At 36.8% G+C, this 27,325-nt stretch overlaps 1 protein-coding gene and 1 long non-coding RNA gene across 3 annotated transcripts; one reads left to right on the top strand and one right to left on the bottom strand.

Moving 5' to 3' along the window:
• The first annotated feature begins 1,040 nt into the window (after positions 1-1,040).
• On the top strand, positions 1,041-25,865 carry LOC107595685 (uncharacterized). Of its 2 annotated transcripts, none has more exons than XM_016286177.1 (10): positions 1,041-1,267; positions 16,755-16,908; positions 18,075-18,203; positions 20,252-20,363; positions 20,672-20,802; positions 20,936-21,022; positions 21,679-21,716; positions 22,017-22,316; positions 22,494-22,530; positions 23,420-25,865. In XM_016286177.1, exons 1-10 carry the CDS (start codon positions 1,238-1,240, stop codon positions 23,707-23,709), a joined length of 1,308 nt encoding a protein of 435 aa, XP_016141663.1. In that variant the 5' UTR covers positions 1,041-1,237; the 3' UTR covers positions 23,710-25,865. The 2 variants fall into 2 exon arrangements, with proteins under 2 accessions (XP_016141663.1, XP_016141662.1); XM_016286176.1 differs by having other exon boundaries at positions 1,042-1,267; positions 20,933-21,022.
• On the bottom strand, positions 25,356-26,309 carry LOC107595686 (uncharacterized). Its single transcript, XR_001610288.1, has 2 exons — positions 25,942-26,309; positions 25,356-25,487 (listed from the first exon to the last, which is right to left on the bottom strand). It is a non-coding gene; the product is annotated as an uncharacterized lncRNA (long non-coding RNA).
• Between the last annotated feature and the right edge of the window lie 1,016 nt (positions 26,310-27,325).

Here is a 27,325-nt window from a genome sequence, read left to right as displayed (position 1 = left end):
TGCAAAACTGGATTTATTAAATTTACATAATTGTTTTACTCATAAGGTGTTTTCATCAGTGGATATAAAACAGACAGGTTATTGTGCCTAACAACCTTGATGGATAGTTATTGTTTATGAGTGTAAAGGGTGATTCATTGCACCTATGAGATAACAATTAATATTTTAAGACAAATAGCTTTCTGAGCCTACATGCTTGTCTGTTGGAGTGAAATCACAAGCTGCACACAATGAGTCTGACAGTAATCTAAGCAAAAGACCCCATCACTTTTGTTCCACTATAACACTGAGCATTCCAATATGAATCCATTTAAGAGCCTTGGTTTTGTTAGCATTGTAATGAAGGCCATTTATCTCTTTTTGTAGGCGCACCTTTACAGATGACGTGGTGATCATTCAGTCACGAGGGCCTGATTTCACAATACTTGTGCATTGCATCACAGGCTTGGCATGAAGGATTGTGCCTTCTGTGCTGAAATCAGAATTCCAATGTTGTCACCTCTTCAAAGTCCTTTTAAGGGAAATTGTTCATTTATTATGACAGTTTATAGGTTATTCAGGTAGAGGGGGTGGCAAACCATCCTGAATTCAACGTTGCTTGCCTACACGGTGGCAAACTTGGGGCTTTTTACTTTATTTTTGTGAGAGGAGGGGAAACAAAATAAGATTATGATGATTACATTTGCCTAATCTGTATAATTGTCAGAGTAAGGTTGTATAAAGTGACTAGGAATTTGTAACCCAGTCTAATTCTTTTTCACTCTGAGCCAGAAACTAGGCTATATTTGTTTGTTTTCTTCTTTCGTCTTCTTTTTTATTAAAGCCTATTGTTATTATTGTAGTTTGAAATGTAACATTAAAATAAGCTCACAAATGTCATAGCTCGTATTAAAAGACTTGAAAGGCACAGAACTGTAGGAATGACCCAGTAGTAATACAGCAACCTACAAATCACGGCTCTTTCATTAGTCGAGCGTTCATCACTCTGATTGGCCAGTGAGACTGACGTCACCGAACGCTGTCTAACTTTTTTAACTTGACAATAAGAGAAGCGTCGCATTACACCAAGCGCGTTTCCACGAGAAAGTAGCCGAGGATGATTCGGTTCTGACAGGCCGTCAAACACTGGATGTACGTTACTTTGATTTGTGTTTTTTAATAGTTAACATTGTTTCCGGAGTGTAAAAGAATCAACACGTTGTTGGAAAAGTCGGTAAAACCCGCCGTCCTTTACAGGATGGATAAATCCACAACGATAAAAGTCATGGTAAGAAATCTCACGGGTATTGTTGGGGGTCGTTTTGTTAAACAGTGCATATTTTTCAGAGTATTGGATAGTTTGGTTGTTCATCTGTGTTTGTCGCAAACATGGATATGACTGTGAATTCCTGGTGTGGTTAGTCATAACGCTTTGAATGTTAAGAAGCCAGTGTTTATGATTATGCGTTACTCGATCAGGCTTTTCGATGCACATCAAGTGTATTTTATTATAAACGTGCCCTTGTTTTTTTTTTTTCTTTAATAACATTTCGATCAATTTAGTCATTTTTCTGTTTTAATCTGATGTGAAAGGCTTGTATTATCGCATAAATGAAAGTGGATAGTGAACAACCTGAACTGGCCATACTGGCCGCTGATATTTTTTATTGTGGTTCAGAACGCTAAAATATTTACAAATATTAACATGGTGTCAGGTTTTTATATTGAGTTTTGATTTCATGACTAATATCAGAAAACCTTTTAATACACACTTTATGAGTAATACAAGTCATGTGTAGTTTTGAAAGACATTGTAGAAATAAGTCTTGTACAGTCTCAAAACTTAGTGAGCTGCCTTCCTAGGCAACTTCCGCCATTCAATGCAATGCCAAAAAGTGCTGTCTAGCTAGGTTTTGAGACAGGCATAATGTGTGGTGTTTCAAGATGTGTGTGTTTTTAACTACAGAGATTAAACAATAGGTTTTTATATTGAGTTTTGATTTCATGACTAATATCAGAAAACCTTTTAATACACACTTTATGAGTAATACAAGTCATGTGTAGTTTTGAAAGACATTGTAGAAATAAGTCTTGTACAGTCTCAAAACTTAGTGAGCTGCCTTCCTAGGCAACTTCCGCCATTCAATGCAATGCCAAAAAGTGCTGTCTAGCTAGGTTTTGAGACAGGCATAACGTGTGGTGTTTCAAGATGTGTGTTTTTTTTAACTACAGAGATTAAACAATATTTTTATATTGAGTTTTGATTTCATGACTAATATCAGAAAACCTTTTAATACACACTTTATGAGTAATACAAGTCATGTGTAGTTTTGAAAGACATTGTAGAAATAAGTCTTGTACAGTCTCAAAACTTAGTGAGCTGCCTTCCTAGGCAACTTCCGCCATTCAATGCAATGCCAAAAAGTGCTGTCTAGCTAGGTTTTGAGACAGGCATAATGTGTGGTGTTTCAAGATGTGTGTGTTTTTAACTACAGAGATTAAACAATATTACTTTTTCAGGCTAACTATGTATAGTTTTCGATACAGATTTGATTTCTTATTCATTTCGAAATTTTGACACAATAATGAGTAAAATGATCATTAGGCTCCAACAATAAAAATATGCATTATAAATATGTTATAATTAATAATAATTATATTGATTATTAGAAATAGTAGTAATATATTTATTTATTTCAAATTAATTGCGATATAGATAGATATACATTTATTTTCGTTTATTTAAAATGTGTATTTATTAAGATGCATGTTATTCACTTAAGAATCAATGGCTGTTATTATTAAATAAGTACATTTTTGCAAATACTATTTTGGGTGCTGATTTTAGAGGCCCAGCAAGTAGTAGCATATTGGTTGGTAGAGTGGAAATATTGGTTAAAAATATCAGCTGAACCAATTATCGATCATTTCCGCTAGAAAACCAGTTCCCAGACTTCTCTTCTCTTATGAACCTTGCCTTGTGAGAGTTTTCGAAGAGTAGTGCCAGTGTTACGTTTATTCCACGTTGAAAGGGCCATTCACTGCCCTTCTGTTGGTTTTTCCAGCTCTGCTCTGCCAAAAGTGGCACTATAAAAACGCTTCACTGACTGAATGCCGAGACTCACCTTTAAAACTTTCCCTAGAGTCTAGAGCCACGCTCGGCTCACACTGTGTATGTTTAACTTAAAATCACACCATTCCAATTAAGCAGCGTATTGAAAAACACAGGAGGGTTCTTGCATTGAATTTAAGTGTATTTTGTGTAAATGCATGTATTATGTAATGATATACTCATATAAAGAAGCAGTTTAATTAGTAAATTAGATAATGAAATCATCAAAGGGAATGTTGGCCATATTAACTAGTAATCTTACAGTAACTATTACCTCAACAACCTCTCTGTCCCGTAAGTCCCAGGTAAACTCACTCTACTTCGAAGCCCATGTTTGTTTATTGAAATGACAGGGCAGAGATTGTTTGCAACATAACTGTTTATGGACGCTGTAAACTTTGCTAAGTTATGGGTCTGCTCTGGTTGGCTGGTTACTAGATGAAGATAGCTCATCCTTGCCAGTCTGCATAGCTCAAACATTCCTGGGCCAGTGAGAGCGGATGGGGAGGGGGTGGACGGAGGCGTACGGCTCCCACTGTAAACTTCCTGTCAACACAGATGGCAGTGACAGGAATCAGATCTTTGTATACTTTTTTTCCACCCACAGTCACAAACATTTTGCATACAATCGAAGCAGGGGTCCCTGCTCTTGAAGTCTTTCCATTTTCTTCCTTTTGTGCGTGGGATAACTTAGGATCACAAACAGATACATGTTGTTTCTTTTCACTTTGTGCACAGATTTCTCTCTCTTTCTCCCCCCGTCTTGACGTTTTTTGCCCTCTCACACTCCTTCGATGTTATCGGAGTGTGCTCTCCAGGGTGTGGGCATGGACAGGAAGTGTGCACGGTATCTCTCCGAGCGGCTCTGAAATCCAAACAGGACATGTGCTACATGCCTCCGGATCCACAAGAAAGACTCCAGAGCGCAGTCGACATCCCGCTGCTCGTTAGGAGCCTTTTAAAGCCACTTTCCACCGTCAGATGTTTATAGAATCCACATTTGCGAGGAGACAGGAAGAGAGAAGTTTGCGTGATGCAATTAAATGCACCGCTCATTATCAGAGTAATCAGAATGATGTGAATGTGTGGGAGCCTGTGTGTGTTTTAGAAATCGTACCGTATCTGTTTCTTAGTCTATGCTGTAGATTACCCACAATAAACAAGGACCAGAAGTGTTTATACTAAGATGAGAAGCACATTTATCCTGCTCTCAAGCTGTACAGCTATTATGCAAGGATGTTGTTATGTTGATAAGTAGTTGACATGAAATGCTTCAGGGAGCTCTCCGTTCAATTTTTTTTTTAAAGTTTGTAATTCGTGTGCATGGAGCTTTTATAAACGTTTAAAATGTGTATATTTTATATGTTTTTGTTTTATATTAAATTAGAGAGATTTTTTGCACAGTGATTTTAGGCTAAAATCATATGTTGATGATAGTAGATGTGATGATGCTGCTAATACATTATTTGTCATGCTGAGGGAAATTAGTTTGACATGAAAATTGACATGAAATGCTTTAGGGATGTTGACTTTCATGCAATTTGATGTTACACATCAAAAATGATTTTAAACCGCATTTTGCTAATTCTTTAATAATTGTTATACTTGCAACTTAAAAACAATTATATTTAAAAATATATTATATATTTAAAAAAATATAATATATTTTTTGTAGATTTTATTTATTTTAAATTTTTTTGTATATTTAAAAAAATTATTTATAAGATTTTAAAAGTGCAAATATTCTGTAGTCTCTCAATTAATATAAGTCATATACGTACATACGCAATATATATTATTGCCTTTTTGACTTATTTGGCTTATATTAATTGCAGTTTTAAATACTTATATACTATATTGTTTAAAAAGTATTTTACCTATTTAAAAGAAAATAGCATAGGACCATTTAAAATGAATAAGTAAGGCAAACTCTTGTTTAAAAATAGTGGAAAACTTGGTGGTTACATGACCTAAAATGTAGACATTCATAAAAATTTTAACTTAATGTTAAATAGAGAGATCATATGTTTTTGTGAGTCATAAAATCATGTGCAAAATTAGCAGCTTATTCATCCTCCTTGTGACATATCTTAAAGTCGTGTGGCTTTAAAAAGTTCAAGTAGTGGGAGAAAAAAATTAAAGATTATCTGCAGTCGAAATGAAAGCGTCTTGATAGCGTGTGGGTTTGTGGTTAGGCTTATTTCATTGACCATTTAGCTCGTCCCAGGAAAGGTGAGGCATTTGTCAGTGTTTCATTTATTTCTAAGGTGGCCACACCTTACAGGTCACTGCACCCAGATTCAGTGACTGAACGAGAGATGTGTTACATATATTACAATGCGCCTGCTATTCAGCTACCCTTCTATTCAACCCCATTGACTCCAGTTAAAACGCTAATAGTGTGCATTTCTGTGTGTGTGTGTGTGTGTGTGTGTGTGTGTGTTCACACGTACCCCCTATCCAGTGTCTTCAAACAATAATTTCCCATCGGTTCGACTTAAAATTGAACAGTCATTGGCCATCCTTCCTCCTTGAAAACAACACCCACTCGCTCTTTTATTCTCATGTCTTCTCCTCCCATGAATCCACAGGTAAATCACAGATTGAGTAACTTGCCACTGTGGCAAACACGCTTGAATTAGGGTGTGTGCTTGCTTGTAGGAAATTAGATGAGGGTGTTATGTCTCACTTAAGACAATGGATAATAGTGTCAGTTTGTAGCTTGGTCACACCTTGCAGATGTTTTCCATGTGCATTTGCCGTGTGGATGGGAGTATTAATGTTAAACCTTATCTTGGTATTGATGTCAGGGGGCAAAGAGCAACTGTTTAGGTTTCTATAAATAGACAAAAGCACTAAATGACAACACTATATTGATATTCCTCAGGCGTTCTGATTAGAGGCTTTTGCTAAATAATTATGTAACCTATGTATTACCTATATTTTATTTTTTATTTAGTATGCGTTCATCAAATATATTTCTATATATATCATATATTTAAAATATATATATATATACTTATTTTTTCACTGATATTTATCAAGAGACTTATTTTTATTTTTTTTTCACAATGATTTTAGCCTAAAGCACTGAGCAAATATGCACAGGCTTCATTAAAACAATTTTTAGAATTGTTTTATTTATTTATTTATTTTTTAATATTTATTTATTTTTTTTAGTTCGTATGAATGCAGCTTTTTAAAAATGCCATTAAAATATACTTCAGTATATTTGTTCAATTTTATTTTTTTATATACTGACTTGTATTAAATGAGAGGCTATGCAATATTTTTTGCACTTTTTATTTTATTAAATTTTTTGATTTCTTTATTCTTATTTGTTTATCTTAATTTTCATTTAATAAATCATTAATTGTTTATTTTAATCATGTGTAATTGAAGACCTTACATCTCTAGAATTACTTGGGCTGACATTTGCAGATGCCTGAATTAATGTTCACCTTGAATAGGTCAAAGAATGCATTCAGCGTAAAAAAAATTTTTTTAAAACAGCGTCCGGCACTGAACCTCCTGCTTGTGTGAGTGATGGGAAAGGCATTCAGCACAAAGCCTCTGTCTGATGTGAGCTCAGTGAGCTGAGGCTAGCTAATGAGTGAGGCAACTCAGTGTGGAGTTGGCCTAATGTCATGGGAATATGTTCTTCAAGCTTAAAATGCCATCTTACACAATTTATATACCTCTCTACTGATCTCGTCTCCGATTTGTTCAATATACAGGTTGTTTATGCCAGGTTGTTTGTATTATTGCTGACGTAATTGGTGCATGTTTTCCCTTGATAACAATACAGTAGTTTAAAGATTAACTACTGTACTTGACAAGAGCAAAGGTGATTGTTGATCTCCAATAAAGTCCTTTTGAAACTTGTTCAACCTGTTTTTGATAATCAATGGGGCTGTCGAACAAAGAGAAGAGTCACTGAGTCATCCAGACTTTAAAGCTTTTCATTGGATGAGACTTTGATCTGTGACGCATAGTCAAGCTATTTACCTCCTAAGGTTTCCATGGAAAGAGCTGCAAAGAAATGTAAATCTTTAATTCAATTTGGCATGGATGGGTAGAGGTTATTTTACTCTGGCTGTTGTTAGGAGGATTTAACTTTTCTGTCTCGTTCTGTGGCATCTTATCTCATTTGTCCCACCTAATGAAGTTACACTACTTGCCAAAAAAAGAAAATGCGTCACAATTTAGGTAAATCGAATATATAACGTTATTAAATAAGTTCAGATGTTCTGCTTGTGGAGCCCAAACCAGTAATGCAAGACATGAAGCATGCTATCTAGGGTATTCAAAAACATAAACATTTTTTGGGAAGGAAATAAGGAATGTGAATTGGAAGTTAAACTGTTAGTCAGACATTTTAATGTGGATGGACACATTTTTAGTCAAGTTGGTGTGAACTTCTCTTTATCTCACCGGTTGTACCTCGTATATTGTGCAGAACCGCAGATGTGGTTTTACACAGGAAGTGCACTGTAAATCACTTTTTATTTTTTTATTCTTTTTTTGCTTTCATTGTCTTTGTCTGTCTGTCTCTCTCACCCTCTCTTCCTCTTTTTAAAGGAAAGAGATTAGGACAGTCCTGTCTGGTCGCTATTCACTGCGCTCTTTATTAACAGAAGACCGAAAATCCACAGGAAATCTGAAATGTGGAAGGCTGTGCTGTCGTGGCTTTCTGGGGCTATTAATATCCTCCCACGCACACTAAGGACAGCAGACCTCCCGCCTGATCTCTGAGGCTGAGGGTTCGGTCAAATCCCCCCTCATCACCTCCATGGGACGGAGAAATCACACTTGTTTGGATGGAGGGTTGAGAATGTGCGGGTCGAAAACATTCAGTACGTGGTTTGGGGTTATGGTATAACTGGAATAGTTGCGAAACTTGACGTTAACACTTTTAGGAGAATGTATTGCTTTATTTGAAGGATTAGATGCTTGGTAAATCATTGTGCAGCTAGTTGTCACCAAAAATTCATAGAGTTTGCTCCCATTAAAGACTGTGTGTGTGTTTTTCTGTGGCCCAGCATGATGCTGAACACCAAATGAAGCCTCCACATTGTCTGACTGTTTCCTGTGTTCCCCGAGAGGAGTCATTTACAGATTTTCACATGCTCATACCCAAGATGCTAGTGTGCGTGTGTGTGTGTGTGTGTGTGTGATTGCACATGTTCTGTGGTTTAGGTAGAGTTCACGAGTTTCAGTATGTGTGTGACTTGCGTATGACATCAAAAGGGCAGTTAATGTATGCAATGTTGCAGAGCTGTATGTGTTTATGACCTCATTCCCGTAAATTTATTACAAAGGTGAAACATCGCTACATTGAATCATCTGATTTACAGTTTTCCCCCTTGTAGGAGCAGTGCTATGACAGTTAGTACACAGATTTGATGCAAAATAATATTAATGTATTAATTATTAGTATTTAATATTTAAATACCATTAATGTGTATATATATATATTACACTAATAAATATATAAACTAAATTATACATGATATATATATATATAATTTTTTATATACTATATTTATTATTACACTAATAAATATATAGTTTAATTTAATATAATAGATAATACAAAATGTTAACATATTAACTATATATTTATATATTATTTTGTATTATACTATATTTATTATTACTGTAATAAATATAATGTATAATTTTGTTTAGTAAATATAATATAATTTTTAAAAACAAATTATGTTTTTCTTCTGCAAGGATGCATTAAATAGATCTAAAGTGACAATAAATCTATATAACAAAAGACTTACAAAAGATTTATATTTTAAATAAATGCTGTTCTTTTAAACTTTCTATTTATCAAAAAAAATCACGAAAGAAATTTTTCAACATTTATGATAATAAGAAATTGTTCTTGATTTCTGAAGGATCATGTGACATGAAAGACTGCTGAAGGCTTCTGAAAATTCCACTTTACCATCACAGGAATGAATCTATTTAAAAATAGAAAATTGCATATATTGTTCATGCAGGTGCCATGCGTTTAATTCAAGTTTGCAACATTTCTGTGCTTTGCATTAAAACGACAAAAATATAAAATATAACCAATCTTTCCATATCAATCATTCTCCTCTTTCGACGAGCCTGTATCCTTGTGCAGCATGTTCATCATGTGCATCCTGTCAGTATAATGCATAAAAAACAGGAATCTGCAGATAATTTGAGGCACATGATTCCATAAGCTTCCTGTTCCGGACCGCTGGAAATAATGAAGAATGGTGTGTCGTCGCTTAACCGACAGCTCTGATAGAAATCATCTGTTAAGTACAGGGGGAAAAAACTCCTGCCCGAATGTCAATTCCAATTACCATACATAATGAAACGCACTGTACAGCATATAGTACGGATGTAGCCCTAATTGAGCACGTACACACACATGGCAAACGTCAATGACTGATGGCCTTATCATACTGTAACCCCAAACAATAAAACCTGTGAGACCCTATTGTCAACTAGCCAAGATTGTGCCAGAAGTGTGTGTGTCGGTGTGTGTGTGTGTGACAGTGATAGACGTACAGCTGCCAGTCCACATGTTTAAACAGGTACTTTTAAACAATGAAGATTTCATGTTCTCTGCTAATAGTTTAGAGCTGGCAGTGAGCATTGTAAACCCAATTGTTTAACTGTAGCAAAGGAAGCCAGCACACTTAGCGCTTTCTTTCAGGCCAAAGGTTTCTTTGAACTGTTGTCTGCTCTGGTTGTTTATTGTATGCCGCCACTGGCATTAACCAGTTCATTCATGAGCTCTTGTGTGACCACTGCTCTCGGTTACGTTTACTTTGGTGGTCAGCCAGTCAAACAAAACTCATTCATTCTTTCTCTGCCGTTCATTCAATAATCATATATATATATATATATATATATATATATATGTGTGTGTGTGTGTGTGGAGCCCCCATGTTTTAGGGTCAACCTGTTATGAAACTTTCTTTCTGATATCTGGGATACTGCTATTTTTTGAACTGCAACTTTCTTTCCCTATCATCTTCACCAGTCATTCCTTGCATATTCATCAATTATTCACACAGACAGTAGGGAAAGGGCGTGCGTCCCCTCCGTTCCGAACGCGCCACGCTGGTGAGCTGCCAGAGCAAAGTGATTGCGGGTTTGGATGACTCTCATCTTGGAGGTTAAGGTTACCATGCTGGTCTACGTCCTGACCACCTATTCCAGGCCAAACCCTACCGCAGGCTGTCTGGACGCTGTGTGTGTGTGTGTGTGTGTGTGGCGTGCGTCCCCTCCGTTCCGAACGCGCCACGCTGGTGAGCTGCCAGAGCAAAGTGATTGCGGGTTTGGATGACTCTCATCTTGGAGGTTAAGGTTACCATGCTGGTCTACGTCCTGACCACCTCCAAACCCCCAAACCCTACCGCAGGCTGTCTGGACGCTGTGTGTGTGTGTGTGTGTGTGTGTGTGTGTGTGTGTGTGTGAGTGTGTGTGAGTGTGAGTGAGTGAGCGTTTCCTGCTAGAGGATGTTCTGTGATATAACTGAAATGCACAAGTTCGATTTGAACCAAGCGCAGACCTTGAAGTCTGAACCAGATTTTGGTGCTGTTTCCTCCTGTATAAATGAATTGCCTGGGAAAGCCGGAAGCCATTTTGCGTTGAGTTTGTTCTGGTCTTATCTTAGTTCTAACCGGTCATGCCTACCGGGTGACCCGCGTCCCTCCGCTACTGAGACGCTTTTGTCATGGTTCACCAGTGGTTTATCTGGATAGTCTTGAAGCACTGATAATAGAGACAATAGTTCACATTTAGCAGCGCATGGCTAATAAAAGCCAGACCACCGGTCCACAAAAGCATTTTTCAGACGAGATTAGTTTTCTAAACAACATTTGAGTTACAATTATTAGCATAAGATTTGTCTTTTCATGTAATTATTCAGAAAGGATTAGATTGTAGTTAAATTGTATATATTTGAGTGCTAATGTCTTCTGGATGTTTGTATCACAAAATCCAGTGAAATAAGCATGACTTTATGTATGTAATATAAGTTTATATATTTTGTAAGTATATGATCTGACAGCTTTGATTAATTTTAAATTATTTTTACCAAGGAAACTTTTTTTAGGGCTCAAAAATAAGGCCAGTTTAAGTGAGTTCTGGTCGGTTTATGAAACTGTGACTTGCACAATAGGGTCAGCATTTTTCATTTTTTACTAAAATCTTCTAAAGGTGTGGCTATAATTGCAGAAGCGCATCAAAACATTTTTTTTTCTCATTCCAGCAAGTCATGTCATGACGTTTAATGTTCCTTGTTTGTTAATAGTTTCACTATGAGCTGTCAGCAAGAAAGCTTACAAGTTGGTTCTAGTGTAGCTTTGGTATCCAGTGATTCACCAGATCTGGAATGTGCAGACACAGGAAGTGATGTCACTGCCCCCACAACCTTCCCATCCGTGCCTCTCCAAAGAAAAAAAACACACCACCTGTCCTGGGATCAGACGTGTCGCCATGGAGACATGGCGTCAGGGCCAATGAAAATTAATGTAAACAAGCAGAATTTTTTTTTTTAAATAAGATTGTTTTGAGGTATAAGCATCAGGAAGTCGCTGTTTTTTTTACTAAAATCTTCAAAAGGTGTGGCTATAATTGCAGAAGCGCATCAAAACATTTTTTTTTCTCATTCCAGCAAGTCATGTCATGACGTTTAATGTTCCTTGTTTGTTAATAGTTTCACTATGAGCTGTCAGCAAGAAAGCTTACAAGTTGGTTCTAGTGTAGCTTTGGTATCCAGTGATTCACCAGATCTGGAATGTGCAGACACAGGAAGTGATGTCACTGCCCCCACAACCTTCCCATCCGTGCCTCTCCAAAGAAAAAAAAACACACCACCTGTCCTGGGATCAGACGTGTCGCCATGGAGACATGGTGTTTCCATAGCATTCACACACACAAACGCAGTCAGGAAAAAGTTTGACTGCTTTTTAACGAGCGCTTGGCATAGATGTCTGTCAGACAGGCTCCACTGTCATTGGTGGGTGATGTCATTGGTAAATCAGCTAACTTTGACCCAGATGGGTTTGTATGTGCCAAGGGGGTCCGGAACAGGTGTCGGACATTAATGCAGCTACTAATTTTTCAGGCTGCAGCAACTGATATGTGTGCTTTTCATCCCGTCTGGGAAAATTCAGTCTTTGCGGTATGTGTGTGTGTGTTTGGGTGTAAAAGAGCGAGTACTGTAGCTCATTAGTGTGACTTTTAATGTTCCACTCGTCTGAATGGTTTCAGTGTGTCCGTTTGGAGTCAAGACTCTTCTTTCACTCGTCGTTCCTCTCCGCCATGCCTTCCCATGCGCCTGCCCTACGTTTTGCGCCATTTCTGGGCTTCTCACACTCCGTCTATTGTATCTGTCCCCCTTCTTCTTTTCTTTTCAAATTCCTCCAGCACTCCATAGCCGTCGCTCTCTGACCCCACCTCCCGGCGGCTGTCTAAATGGTGTGATTGTGCGTGCGTGTGCATGTGAACGTCTGTGGAAAATCTGACGTGAGCGCGGAGAGAGTGTGGCTCGACAGCTCTGCTCAATCCAGGAAACTCCCTTAGAACAACAAGGCATGGCTGACATCCAGAGAGCTCCACTGGAGCCAAAGTTTGTCTCAGACTTCCCTCCAACACACACACACACAGACATACTCGCTCAAGAAACTCTCACACATGCATTCGGTTCGCCTGCACTCATTTCATTGTCTCGAGTGGATTTACTGTCTGTGTGGACACTCGATGGCATCTCGATTTCCCTGGAGGCTGATAGACTCAGTCCGTCTTCCAACAAGAAGACCATTGTACCCTCCTCCGAGTTCCAAACATTGCATCTCCAACCCCGAATTGAGTCTCTGCTCTGTTTTTGAGTTGATTTACTGTGGCCGTTGTGATATTTCAGCTATAAAAGATGGATTAGCGTTCAAATCTGCGGCTTGGACAATGCGGTATTTGTTGAGAACCTCGTTTCACTGGTTGTGTTGCACACTATAGCACATATCACCATATTCTCTTAATACCCCTGGTCCTCTGTGGTGTCTTAACGCAGCTGTTCGGCTCTATTTGATACTAGTTTACAAGAAGCATTCTGCTGTTCTCCTCTGCGGTATGTCTTCTCTGATTGCTCTTCTGTTTTGGAAACCCTGTTGCTATTCTACAAATATTAGTACATAATATTACACTGTCAACATTTGAGGTTTTGCTGTTGCAGTTTGTCACTAGCAATGTAGCTTAACTTATTGACTAAAAACAGTGAAAGGCACATGGAATCAAAGGCTACTGAATAGCATGCTACTTTTGCTATGCAGCATGCATAGAATGCTCAGATTTGCAAAAAAAATAGTATATAAGTATATACTGCATGGGATAGTCCCACAATGCAATGCACTCAACTTGATACACTACCATTAAAAAATATATTTTTTAATACAATATGAACATGTATTCAATTGATCTAAAGTAACCGCAAATACATTTAAAAATATTATAAAAGATTTCCGTTTCAAATAAATTCTCTTGAACTTTCTTTTTATTCAAGAATCCTGAAAAAAGTATGATGGTTTCCAAAAAAGAAAGCAGCTGTTTTCAACATTGATATTAATAAGAAATGTGTCTTGAGCACCAAATAAGCATATTAGAATAGTTTTTGAAGGATCATGTGGAGTAATGGCAAATTTGTAATATAGCTTTGCAATCACAAGAATAAATGACATTTTAAAATGTATTGAAATATATTTTAAATTGTAATAATATTTAAAACTTTACGGTTTTTGTGATCAAATAAACAGCCTTAATGAGCATAAGTAACGTCTTTAAAAATGTATTATAATTTTTATTGACTCTTTATTCGAATGGTCTTCAATTAATGTTTTAATTTCAAAAAGACTTTTAAAAATTGTAATTTTAAATGTTCAGTGTCATCATTTGAGACAACATGAAGCATGCTATTAGAATCTGTACTGTTTCATTTACAATTTTCACAAATAATATACAGTGCTCAGTGCATTATTCTGTTGCAAACACAGCTACAAAAATAGGTCATTCAGAATTCAGCATGATTATGTCACATCCTGCATATTTATGGGCATATTAACATGCAAACTCCCATATTTATATATCAACAACCATTTAGAATTCATCAACTTGGCCTGCCCTGAGAAACAATGGTTGGCCAATCGTAACCGTTTGCATATTAAAATAGTTCAGTGTTTGGTTTCATTATTTCACTTTTGTGCAAATGTCCAACCAGCATCATAAAGCAAAACCGGTGTCCTAAAAGATTTGTACATCAAGCTGTGATTTTACAAGTTTACCATCTTTAAATACTATCTGATCAAATTTAGCAGTTTTAAATGACGTATTATATTATGTTTTACTACTGAGAAAAGCAGCACAACCCTACTCTCCAGATAGAGCTGTGAAGTTTCAGTTAAATGCAAAGTGTTCAAGATAAAAGAGAAATGTGGGAATGTGTGTGTGTGTGTGTGTGTGTGTGTGTGTGTGTGTGTGTGTGTGTGTGTGTGTGTGTGTGTGTGTGTGTGTGTGTGTATGTATCAGAGCACATCCATATGGTGAATGAGTGTCTAACAGACATGTTCAAAGAAGGCCAATGTGTGTGGGAGATAGAGAGAAGTAGAGGCAAGGGTTGTTCTTTATATGTGTGTGTGTTTAAGAGGAAAAGGAGTGTGATAGGGTGGTTGCTTTTCATTTTTTCTTTGTATGTGTATGTGCGTGTGTAAGTCAAATGAGAGAAAAGAAGAGATATTTGGGGGTCGTTGTGAGCAGACAGAGATGTGTGTGTGAGGGAGTCAACAGCAGCTCTGTATGGACTATGCATGAGGAGCAGGGGTCTACTTCAGACGAGCACTTTACTCGGTCCCTGAGGCACCCCTTCTTTCTTCTCCCTCTTTTCAGCATGTCACAATGAGAAGGCCTCATTTACGGCTAAACAACACACTTTAGAGCCACCACTTCAAATGACCCACATTCTCCCAGACACGCAACACCACCGCCATACACCTCAGTGGCAACTCGACTCCACCGGCTCCATCTAACGGCCTACATTTCCCATTATCCTCTGAGACAAAAAGACAGAGATACCGAACTGACTGGCCATTGACCAGCATTGGGAACATTTGTTTATAGTGCCGTATTTGATGTTAAAAAGAAGCGCTTTTGTAGCATTTCCCCCTTAAAGTCCACTTATAATATCAGTCAAGGTTTCTTGCACCAAAACAGTCATAATTTAGTTTTACATGACCATTTTCCACAGACTATGTCCAATTCAACAGACTGTTTTTACTACTGTACCTTTAAGAGTTTAAAATTACCATGCAGTTTTGCTACAGGGCAGCATATATAACACATGCTTATTAAAATATGTTGTACATGTGCAGTTTTAAATATGCATTGACATGGTAAGCCTTTAATGGTAACAAAAACTGATTGAAATGAAACTCAAAGTACAAAAGAGTATCAATTGAGTCAAATTGATTCAGTAACCACCACTGATGTAGTTTATTCAATGGATTCAACAAACTGATTCAAACTAGAGTTTTTTTTTGAGTGGTTAATTAAACTAATGAATCATAAGAATTATGTCCAAATGACAGATGAATTACTGTTGAGTTTATTTGCATGCCTTTGTTGTCAATTACAAATTTTATTGGACTTGTTTTGTTTTCCCCTTTATAAGTTGACATGCCTAAATATGTATAATTATATGATTAGTTGCTTTATATTTGCATTTAGCATTGTTTCGCACTGTTGTCGGTGACCTTGTCAAAACTTACTTTCTTCCCACCATTTAAGAAATTGTTTTTTAGGCGTTTACTGCTATTTCCATGGATCCCACAGCACATTTAGAGTTCTGTGTATGTGCGTTTTGTCAGGGCAGGTTGTTTTGTTCTGGTCCAGGGAAAGACTCTCTCCTGCTCTGTTAATTTGCTTTGCTCTGCAGATGTGCACATCAGATGGTTTGAATTAAATGCTAGATTGCTCACACAAGGTCAGCTATGAGAACTCCGATTACCTCTCTGTTTGCCTCTGGAACTGAGAAAGAAAGGCTAAATGTGTGTGAAAGAGCATGACTGCAGCCGTGTGAAAGTATAAAACTGGTATTTCTCTTGAAGAAACTTCTTATCTGCTGTTCTTCCCAGACTTTTTTTTTTTTCTTGTGTGCCTCCACACAGCCCCATAAGTAAAGCTCAAATCCCTATTCATTAGCAGCAACGGCAGTAAATTAATTTATGAATGAAATTCAGATGAAACTTTATTCTTTATTCCTGTGATGTTTGTAATAATGTTAACAAGAAGATGAGTAAAGGCATCTGCTGTCTGAAGTGCTTACAACTGTAGTGGTTTCATTTAACGGTATTTCAAATTAAATTTTTTATTTTTTTGAATAACTCATCATCAATGCGTTTACAAAATGCATTCAATATGATAAATATATTAATCTACTAACAAACCTAATCGTAATATTTTCTAAAATAGTAATTATATTTTTATTTTGAATATTTAAGTTATAATTTCTGTTTTTCAGATCTAACCAAGCAAAACCAAAATATTTCCAAGTACCAACTGGGATACATGAATGCAAGGCATCATGAATGCACATTGAAAAATCTCTCTCATTTTCTAGGTCCCTATAATCGTTGCTTTGATTCATGTGGGTCATGGAGCGGCAGAGCTTGGGTTTGCAGGAGACCTCCAGAACCGCACAGCCAGACAGCTGAACTGCGTGGAGAACCAGGAATACCCTCACATCAACTTCTGCTGCAAGAACTGTGAAGCTGGTAAGTTGCAGTGAAGATCCATCTCTGACGTTGCTGTCAAACCGTGAGAACTTCCCTTGTAAAGGCCAGTATTGTAAACACAAATGATTCAACTCGCTCAACGCAAAGATTTTAAAGTAAATTAAAGCATACACTGGTTTTCAAGATGTTTAAAATTGCTTTCCAGGCTATGTTGATTAGGCGCTGACAAACATCTGTCAGTGTTGCTATTAAGAGTATTGTTCTCTGATGAAAATTTGAACAGAAACAAAATGGTTATTTTACAGAACAGTCTTCATTAACTTAAAACTCGGCATTCTTATTTTTAAAACTGGTTCACCATAGAGATGTGTCTGTTGAGAGGTATTGTAAGGTTTGTGTTGAAGGAGGTGTTTGGAGATCCAGAATGAGAGGAATGGAGACATGAAGAGCTCTGCAAACATGAAGAGCAGCTTAAATCACCAAACCGCCTGATGGGAATTAAACACAAAATATACAGTTTGGAAATATAGTATTGGGAATTACAGTGAGAATATGTGGAGTGTAATAAAACTTATTATTTTTTAGTGTTTGTCTAATAAGCCCATGATAATCACAGGATGGTTTCTCATTACCAAGGTAAAACCATATAAAACAAAAGATATGAGAGAATTTAATATATATTATAAAACAAGCAATTTTTTATGAAAAATAATGGCATGAATACACTTAAAAATAGATTCTTGAAGGGATGGTTACTTAAGTTAAAAGGCACTTTTTTCATATGAGAAATGCTAATTATTAATCATTTAATACTAGATCATTGGTGTCAGAATATATACCAAGAAAAAACATTTTAATATATGGCATGTATTTTAAACAGGTCTCAAAATTGCATAAAACATCTTCGACTAAATGTTGTATTCTGTGGTCTTTTTTTTGGTGGGGGGGAAGGTTACTTAAAAGGCACTTTACTTAATGCATTTTTAATTCGAGTAATGCTAATTAATATTTTAATACTAGATCATTGGTGTCAGCATATATACTAAGAAAAATCTTTGGCCAAATGTTGCATTCTGTGGTCTTAATTATACAGTTATTTTAAATGAGTTTGATTCTAAAAACAAACTTGTTCCTATTCTGCTTTTTTTCTCCAAATACAATCTCTTGAGATCTAATGTCTGTCACATTGTGTTTTAAATTCACAGGCACTTATGTGAAACAAAAGTGTAGCAGTGACCAGGAGAAGGGCATTTGCGCTCCATGTGAGAAGGGCACGTATGCCGAACACCCCACAGGCATGGATCAGTGTCTGCAGTGCAGCCAGTGCCACAGAGGTAACAATCTCCACTTTCCTCTCCAAACCAGCCATTTAGTCAATATCACAATTAGATGTTTGTAAAAGGCAAGGCCAGATCTTTCTCTTATAGTTGTTTAAAGTAGGTGTTTATGAGTCAGGCCTGTGACTGGCACTTGGAGGTGCAGAAATCTCAACCTTCTGCTTTTGTAATTGATTGTTGAGTTTTCCAGTAGACAGCCATCTGTAGTCTGCACTGACTCTCTAGAGAAGCAGAGCACTCAGGAATGTAACATTTATACATCTCGAATGAATAATGGAACACACATGGTCCTTGGCGTGCTGGGAAGGCAGCAACGCAACCCATCGCTGGTGACTACTGAACAAACAATTAACTTCTGAATCTGCTGTCGGAAAACATAAATTAGAAGAAAACAAAAAAAAATCTCAGAGATGATATAAAACTGTACTGGCATCAGAATTATTTGCTTTTGGAAATTCAGGCTCGCCTTTTGTACAGTATGGAAAAATGTGCGGCATACTGTGATCTCCAAGTGAGACGGAACATCTAAAGCACGTTGAACCCATCGCAGAAAGCTCCGCTGTGACAGCCCATTCTTCTGCAAAGCTATTTAGTCCGTCTCTGGTTCCTATGAAATCAAAGCCATCCATTAAAGTGCTGTTTATTTTGATTGGACAGCCACATTTTACTGTTTATTAAATCATTTGATTTACCTAAACATTCTTTCCCACAAGACCCTACTGCTTGTTCAGATCCAAACTCTGTTGTAAACACTACATATTCGTATAAACAAAATCTCGCTCGCCCGTTTAGACAATGAGCCTCCCATAGGATTCTCAAGAGGACAGGGACATAAGCAGGCCCCGTGAATAGAGCTGAGTCTAGTGTTTCCTGTGCTGGACACCTCGCTCCTAGAAATCTGATCTCCTAATGTTACACGTCCCGGGTGTGGCCCCACTCCTGTGTTCTTTCACTAGCCAATTGTGTGTGTATGAATGACTGATCTATCCTCTAGTTTATGCGCACCTTTGTGTCTCTTGTCCGGGTTTGTGTGCATGCGTGTGTTTTAGGATGATGCAGGGCGTGCCTGTATCATGTGGCGTCTTGTTCGGTATCAATTTTGCGCAATTAATCACTCCCAGGTTAGCCCTTCTGCTTGCTGAGTCACGAGCGTGTGTTGATTAAGACTTTCCATGCAGTTCTTTCCATGCAGTATCTGCATTCTCTGAGGCAGATATTTGTTGTACTGAATGTCAAGTGAATCTGATTCTGGACTTCAATCGGATCTGTATTGACTGAAAATTGACCAATCATTAATTTAAACACTGAATCATTTTTTAATCTAATTTTGGACTGAATCAGGATCAGGATCTGGATTTATCCAAAATGTAAATATCTAATTTTACCCTGCAGATGTGCATTTCAGCTGTCTTCTTAGAGATTAGTTGTAACAATAATACTGTGAATCTTGTTTTTATCTAAATTTGGATTGAATCTGGATCAGGATCTGGATTTATCTGAAATGCATATAATTCTTTTTACCTTGTAGAGGTGCACTTTTACGGTCTTCTGACGCAGATATTAGTTTTAAAATGCATACTAATAAATGTATTATTATTCTAAATTTGGATTAAATCTAGAATATGATCTGCATCTATCCGACATTAACAGACATTAGTATTTTCTCTGAAACAGGTGCTAGTTGTAACGGTAATATATATAGAATCTTTTTCTTCTTCTTTCTAGATCTGGATTAAATCTAGCTCTGGATTATTCTCTTAGCATCTAGATTGATGCAATCATTCAGTTCACCCTTCTGATGTGTGTTTAAGACTTCCTTTCTTTTCCAGCTGTTCTCAGAGGCAAATGTTAGTAGTAACAGATAGACACTAAATCATTCTCTCTGAATCTGAATCAAATCTGGATTGATCCAACATTCATATGTGTTCCATGCATTTGAACTGTTTGCTGAGGCAAAAACCATTAGGTCCATTGCTTCTCTCCCACTTGTTCTGATTTCTTCATCCTTCCCTCCCTGGTTTTTGCTTCTCTTCCTCCTCTCACAGATCAGATCATGGTTACAGAATGCACCAGAGCAAGCAACACCAAGTGTGAATGCAAACCCGGTACCTTCTGCCTGCCGGACGAGCCCTGTGAAGTGTGCAAGAAATGCGCCAAGTGAGTTCCTCCTTCCCTCTGGAACATGCTCTTCCCATTTGACCTCTGATCTGCAGCACAACACCCAGATGAAAGCAGACAGCTCTGACGCTCTCACCTTCTATTCTCTTAACCTTTCAGCCCAGCCTCTGCTTTAGATCTCCACATCCAATGAGTCAGATCCCTTTCCCACTGATTTACTCTCTCCACCTTTAACCCCTGAGGCTATTACTATTCTATTCATAATGACAATCATTTAAAGACTCCTATTTTAGGCCTTTGGCTTCACACCTTTTCTAAAAGGCATATTTTTGACTGTGGTTTTGCAGGTGCAAAGCTGATGAGGAAGAAGTGAGCCGCTGCACTGCGACATCCAATACAAAGTGCAGGAAGCGAAACGCTCCTCCGCCAGAAGGTCCAACGGACAAGCCTTCGGCATCAAATAACACTGTTGCTACAGGTAAGGCAAGCATATGCAAACGAAAATCCAAAATTAACTTGAAATGAGAAAGTAAGTGACATTAATAACACTGTATCATGTAATCATGAACACAAGGGAATATTTAATTTAATCTTCTTTGTTTTTTCAGCAGTTGGTATACCAGTTTTAGTACTGCTGATTGTAGTAATTGCAGCTGGAATGTTTTTCCTCCATAAGAGACGCCAACGTCGACTAAGCGGTATGTTAAAAATAATTTTTTAATCCTTGTATTTAATAACACTGCAGTGTCGGTTGTTATATGTGACCCTGGACCACAAAACTTTAGTCTTAAGTCGCTGGGATATATTTGTAGCAATAGCCAAAAATACATTGTATGAGTCAAAATGATTGATTTTTCTTTTATGCCAAAAATCATTAGGACAATAAGTAAAGATCATGTTCCATGAAGATATTTTGTGAATTTCCTACCATAAAAATATCAAAACGTATTTTTTGATTAGCAATATGACAACTTTAAAGGCGATTTTCTCAATATTTCGATTTTTTTTGCACCCTCAGATTCCAGATTTTCAAATAGTTGTATCTCGGCCAAATATTGTTCTATACATACATCAATGGAAAGCTTATTTATTCAGCCGTCAGATGATAAATGAAATTGAGATAAATCTCAATTTAAAAAAATTGACCCTTATGACTGGTTTTGTTGTCCAGGGTCACATATATGTATAAGAAATTTGAAGACATTTAAAAACATTCATAACACATTGTACAACAATTAATGCCTTCATAGTATTATGGCATAGATCTGCAGAGTGGAAAATCAAATGTACTTCTATTGAAACTGCTTTAAATACATATTTTTTATGGACCTATTTGCTATCAACTTTATTTCAGACCCTGCTGGTGATTGTAAAGAAGTGAAGGTTCCTATTGTAAGTGTTTGTTGGCTTTTTATGCATTATTTTGATTCATTCGATGAATTAGGTTAATATTATTCTGATGCAGCCTGCAAATAAACTTTCATTTAACATTTAAAAATAAAAAATATATTAAATATATATATAATATATATAATATAATAAATATTAAATTATTTTATTAATTAAATCATATAAAATAAATAATATAATTATATTATATAAATTATACAATAAAAAAAAAAACATTTTGATTAAATTATTTACTTTAAATTAAAGTTTGAATAAATTTTTGTTGTTCTTGACATCACTTAGGATGAGCGTTCAAGATCAGAAGAGGACCAAGAGAACAGCCACAATGCTGGATTAGAGAGGGAAGAGGGGCAACGCCCAGAGTCCCGCCCCTTGTTGACGCAAGAAACGCAGGAAACATGCACCAAGAGCATACCAGTGGAAGATGAGGACCGGGGATTGGGCGACAGCTTGCCAAACACTACCAGCTCTTCCCAAACCAGTCTATCTGCCCTCCCTCCTGCAGTCTACAACGAGGAATCACCACGATCGAGTCCCCCAGCCCCGAGACAGACGGAGACAGTTACAGAGCCATGGGCACGGGTTAGTAAGAATTGGGATCAATCACACAGTCATTAACCATCGAAATGCAGTGAAATTACAAGATAGTGCCTTCAAATGTGTGGAAAGATCAAAGTTCCCAAGCAGAAATCTTTATTTACTAAAAAATTAAGTAAATTCACAACATTGCTAAACCTGATTTTTTTTATATATATATAGGATGATGGTCCTCCCAGAAGACTTGTTCCTTTAATTGGTAAGATATTATTCTCTCAGACACAGTATTTGGAGAATACATAACTACATTTCTTGGTTTATATTGAGTAAATGTGACTTTAAAGGTTCAATAACCGGGTCAGATGGTAATTCAGGCATCACCAGACATCAGTGTTTCAGTTTATGAGTTTGGACTCTTTTGTAAAAAGATGAATTAGCAGAGTGCAATAGAAAGATGTGTTGTCTATTTTCTTTCTGTTTTTCTTAAGTGCACAAATGTTCAAAAAACAATAATGGAACTGAAAGAAAAATTTTAAAAAGATAAAAAATAAAAATAAGATACCATTCAAATGGTTTTGGGTTGGTCAGATAAAAAAATTTGTTGCATTTGTTTGATCAAAAATACAATAAAAACAGTAATATTGTGAAATATTATTACAATTTCAAATAGCAGGTTTATATTTTAAAATGTCATTTATTCCTGCAATGTTAAAGCTGAATTTTCAGCAGCCATTACTCCAGTCTTCAGGGTCACATGATATGTCAGAAGTCATCTAACATGCTGATTTGTTGCTCAAGAAACAATAATATCAGCATTGAAAACTGTTGCGCTGCTTAATTTTTGTAGAAACTGTAATCTGTTTTTCAGGATTCTTTTAAATAAAAGGTTCAAAAGAACAGCATTTATTTGAAATGGAAAATGTTAAATAAATGGCATGAGTGTAACTTTTGATGAATTTATGCATCCTTGTGAAATGGTAGTATTTAAAATAAAGAAAATAAATATAAATTCTGCATTTGAATTAATCCTAACCCTAATTACAAGTACAGAATGCACCCTTTTCATTAATATAATTGGTTCGTTTCAAGTTCATATTCTAAAAGGGCCATAAGACATGTTCTGAAGTCTTATTGCTCTGATTTAATAGGTGAGGAGGAGTCTCTAAGCAAGAGTTTCGACCTGTTTGACACCCTGGATGTGCGGTACCACAACAAGTTTTTCCGTAGCATTGGCGTGAGCGACAACGCCATCAAGGTGGCCGAAACGCAGCACCCTGTGGACAAAGTCTACGACCTACTGCGGGTTTGGATGCAAAAAGAGGGCCTGCGGGCAAACATCAACACGTTACTACAGGCTCTGCTAGACCTGGACCAGCGGTATTCAGCAGAACACATTGCCTCCAAGGCTGTTGAACGAGGCTTCTACAAATTTGAGTGATGTTTCTTCAAGACTGCAAGATATTTGTTGAGTACAAGAACTAAGCAATGGAGAGGTGTAAATTCGCTTTGATTTCTCCCCAGTGGGTCTGTGGGTCTCATTGCATGAACTTGATGTCCTGTTACAGAGACATTGGAGAATCACCTCTCTGTAGCGCCCACGTTGAGTTTAGAAGCCAACACTGGACCTTTTTTGAGGATTTACACTGGCTAGCAGCAGAGGGCGATGTGTTCCCTCTCAACCGTGCATTGTAGTGTTACTTGATGCACTGGCCTCAGGCTTTTAAACTACAGGTTGGTCCAAAGCCTACATATAGATGTCATTAAACCTTTGGTTACGCCAAATGTTCAAACTAAAACAAGTGTATTTAGTACTGACAGGCACAAACGGAAGATGTTCACAAGCTTCACACTACATGTAGTCATATTTCTGCAGTGAATCACTTCTGTTCTTGGCTACAAACCTTGTTAAACTCGGTTACAAATGAACAAATATGCTTCAAGATGAGTTTAGAACTTGGTTCAGGTTGAGTTTTGGATTTCAGACGTATGTCAGCAGTTTAGGGTTTCATTTGAAGTTCAGAACATGATTTTTTTTTTCTTTGGATATTCCAGAATATCTTGTAGTCAGGCTGACCCTGAATTTTGCCAGTCTGAAAGGTGATTTAAATTTAATTTTTTTCCCCCACAAATGACCCTTCTTCATCTGTTTGGTGCGAGGATGAGATGTTTTTCAACCTTCTCGACCTCCGTTTTCCTTATTTATATTTAAATAAGTGATGTATTTATTTGTTTTGTGTAATTACGTATTATTTATACCCGTTACCAATATTCACCTACAGTAAGTGTTCCTGAAGAATTTATCGCGCCTTTCAGGTGGTGTGACTGAGATGTTCAACAGACAAATCCTTCTGGTCCTTTCACAAGCAGATTTAGTGCCATCTTCATATAGGTTTCTGTGGCTAAGGCATTTCTTCATTTACCCCGAGTGTGTCGGCTACTACAGACACATCATTTCTTGTTATATGAATCACAAAACGTGTCCTTTGCTGTGGATTTTATGTTCCCAGCTAATGGTGTTGTCGTTTATGTTCTGAAAAGATAAAGAAAAGCTTGAAAGAATACCACGGTCAGTATCTCTTGGACGCTTGTATCTGCTTCCACAGGTTGAATTAAAATCGAGGATAAGGAGGCATTTCAAACTTATGCTCGCTGTTCTTGTTTTATATGCGGTAGTGCACAGGTACGTGTTTTAGATGGTTCAAAGATGAAGGAAATTTATGTTCATCCACAAACTACTTAGTTTAGCTGCCTTTTGTCTAGTATGTAAATAGTTGTCAAGAATTCTATTAAACGAAACTAATAGATATATATTTATGGAAGCCCTAAGAGCACAACGTAATGAAGTACTGCCTAAAAACCGAGCCGAAGGAACAAATTGAAATTAAAATGAACAAGCGGAATAGATATCTCAATAAACGGGGCTTCTTAATTTACGTAGCAGTAAATGAACTGTGACGTCTGACTCGGCTGTATAGCTATGTAGCTGTATTGGTGTATGAAATATATTTTCAGAACAGATCTCAGATCAGCTTCACCTTCTAACAGACTTGTTTGAGTTAAAGCTGAAATTAGATCAGAACAAAATGTCTCTCCCTCCCTTCCCCATGTAATTATGAAATTGTAGAGCTGTCATACAGTGCAGGCACTGCCACCTATTGACATAGATTTGAATGGCAAGAGAAAAACCTGCATCAATTTCAAGGGACCCTTTTCCACCTCTTCACAGCCTTTTCTACACATCTGCCATCTTTTTGCACTGAATTGAACAGAATGTCTCTTCAGATGTAGGTGCGAGTTTTTACCTCTGAGCAGTTCAGTGCCATCTGTTTCTCTGCGTTTTCAGAGGTTTTTATAATATTTTTTTTTTTTTAGTTTTATATCGATTCCACGTTGTTCCTGCCTTGATGCCTAACACAGCCGCATGCCTCAGTGCTCACTCTTGCTTAATTTTCTCAATATCTCTCTATGAGTAGAAGTTTTGTATCTCTTTTTTCCCCCTAAGACAATTGTTTGCTCGTTTATGAATGTAAAATGTTTGCTGTTGCAAAGTTGTTTGTAGAATGTTTTTGTTTTAAAATAAAATAAAAAAAACACCAAAAAGTTTCCGTGGCAAGTTCATCCATCAGAAGTCCAAGAAAGAAAGTAATTGTGTCAAGGGACCCTTTTCCACCTCTTCACAGCCTTTTCTACACATCTGCCATCTTTTTGCACTGAATTGAACAGAATGTCTCTTCAGATGTAGGTGCGAGTTTTTACCTCTGAGCAGTTCAGTGCCATCTGTTTCTCTGCGTTTTCAGAGGTTTTTATAATATTTTTTTTTTTTTAGTTTTATATCGATTCCACGTTGTTCCTGCCTTGATGCCTAACACAGCCGCATGCCTCAGTGCTCACTCTTGCTTAATTTTCTCAATATCTCTCTATGAGTAGAAGTTTTGTATCTCTTTTTTCCCCCTTAGACAATTGTTTGCTCGTTTATGAATGTAAAATGTTTGCTGTTGCAAAGTTGTTTGTAGAATGTTTTTGTTTTAAAATTAAATTAAAAAAAACACCAAAAAGTTTCCGTGGCAAGTTCATCCATCAGAAGTCCAAGAAAGAAAGTAATTGTGGTTTTTTTTATGTTTTATGGAGTTATTGTGTTAATTATTATGTATATAATAATAATTTCTAAATAGTTTTGCAATCAGTTCCTTTATCTTTTAAAAATAACTTTATTATTCATTTATTTTATTATAATACTGTATAGCCTAATACTGAAGAATTTACTCTGAAATTAACTGAACATGGAATTTAGAGCCACATACTGAGATAAAGTAAACGTTAATGTTTCATAAAAGAGAATGGTATGCAGTGACATATTAAGACTTTTAACATAAAACATCAAAATAAACAGCAATTTTACAAAGTCACACAATGTAACAAAGACATACAGTGACGAAATCATCTAGGCTACTTTAGAGTTATTTTTATGTGCATTGCAATAGAAAAATATACAAACAAACAATCTCTCAAAATATGATTATTGTAATGATGCTGATAGTATGATGAGCTGAGGTATCAAGGTGCCAAACGTGTGTTTTACCAGCCAATCTGTTTGTAATTTCTTATCTCCAGGTTGTCTGAATAGTGAAATCTTGCCTGTAGCAAACTCCACAGTTGTCATGATATAATAATTAGGCTTTATGGAGAGTGTGTCCTCCGCACTCAGCTGGGCATCTCCAAACGTCTCTGCAGGCTCCTGCTGACTCGAAGAACTTCCAGCTAGTGTTTCCAGCAGACTTTGGGCCCATGCATGGAGACTGAATCCACATTCCCTGAGGCAAGAGGATGCACACACTCCTGGATATGAGACATAAAAGCACAGCCAAACAATCATCAAATAACCTTTAATGCTGCTCTCCACAAACTGGCATTAAAAGAAACTGGGTCTCATTCACTAATAATTGCGTGGATTTATTGCGTATTTATACATGCACAAGAACGTTTGTACATACATGAATTGTACTTCATTCTAATGTTAATAAATTTGGAGTGCCCTAAGTTAATAAGTTAACAAT

The sequence above is a fragment of the Sinocyclocheilus grahami genome, unplaced genomic scaffold, assembly GCF_001515645.1.
Source record: "Sinocyclocheilus grahami isolate Dianchi unplaced genomic scaffold, SAMN03320097.WGS_v1.1 scaffold207.1, whole genome shotgun sequence".
Lineage (NCBI taxonomy): Eukaryota > Metazoa > Chordata > Actinopteri > Cypriniformes > Cyprinidae > Sinocyclocheilus > Sinocyclocheilus grahami.
Note: the sequence above shows the minus strand (reverse complement) of the source record. Positions and strands in the feature narration are given on the sequence as shown.

What these genes read in the sequence shown, in the direction of transcription:
- LOC107595685 (XM_016286176.1), top strand. Translation starts at nt 1,238, where the DNA reads ATGGATAAATCCACAACGATAAAAGTCATG. An exon ending in CCACAACGATAAAAGTCATG is followed by an intron (nt 1,268 to 16,754) that starts GTAAGAAATCTC and finishes CTCATTTTCTAG; the next exon opens with GTCCCTATAATCGTTGCTTT. An exon ending in GTGCAGCCAGTGCCACAGAG is followed by an intron (nt 18,204 to 20,251) that starts GTAACAATCTCC and finishes CTCCTCTCACAG; the next exon opens with ATCAGATCATGGTTACAGAA.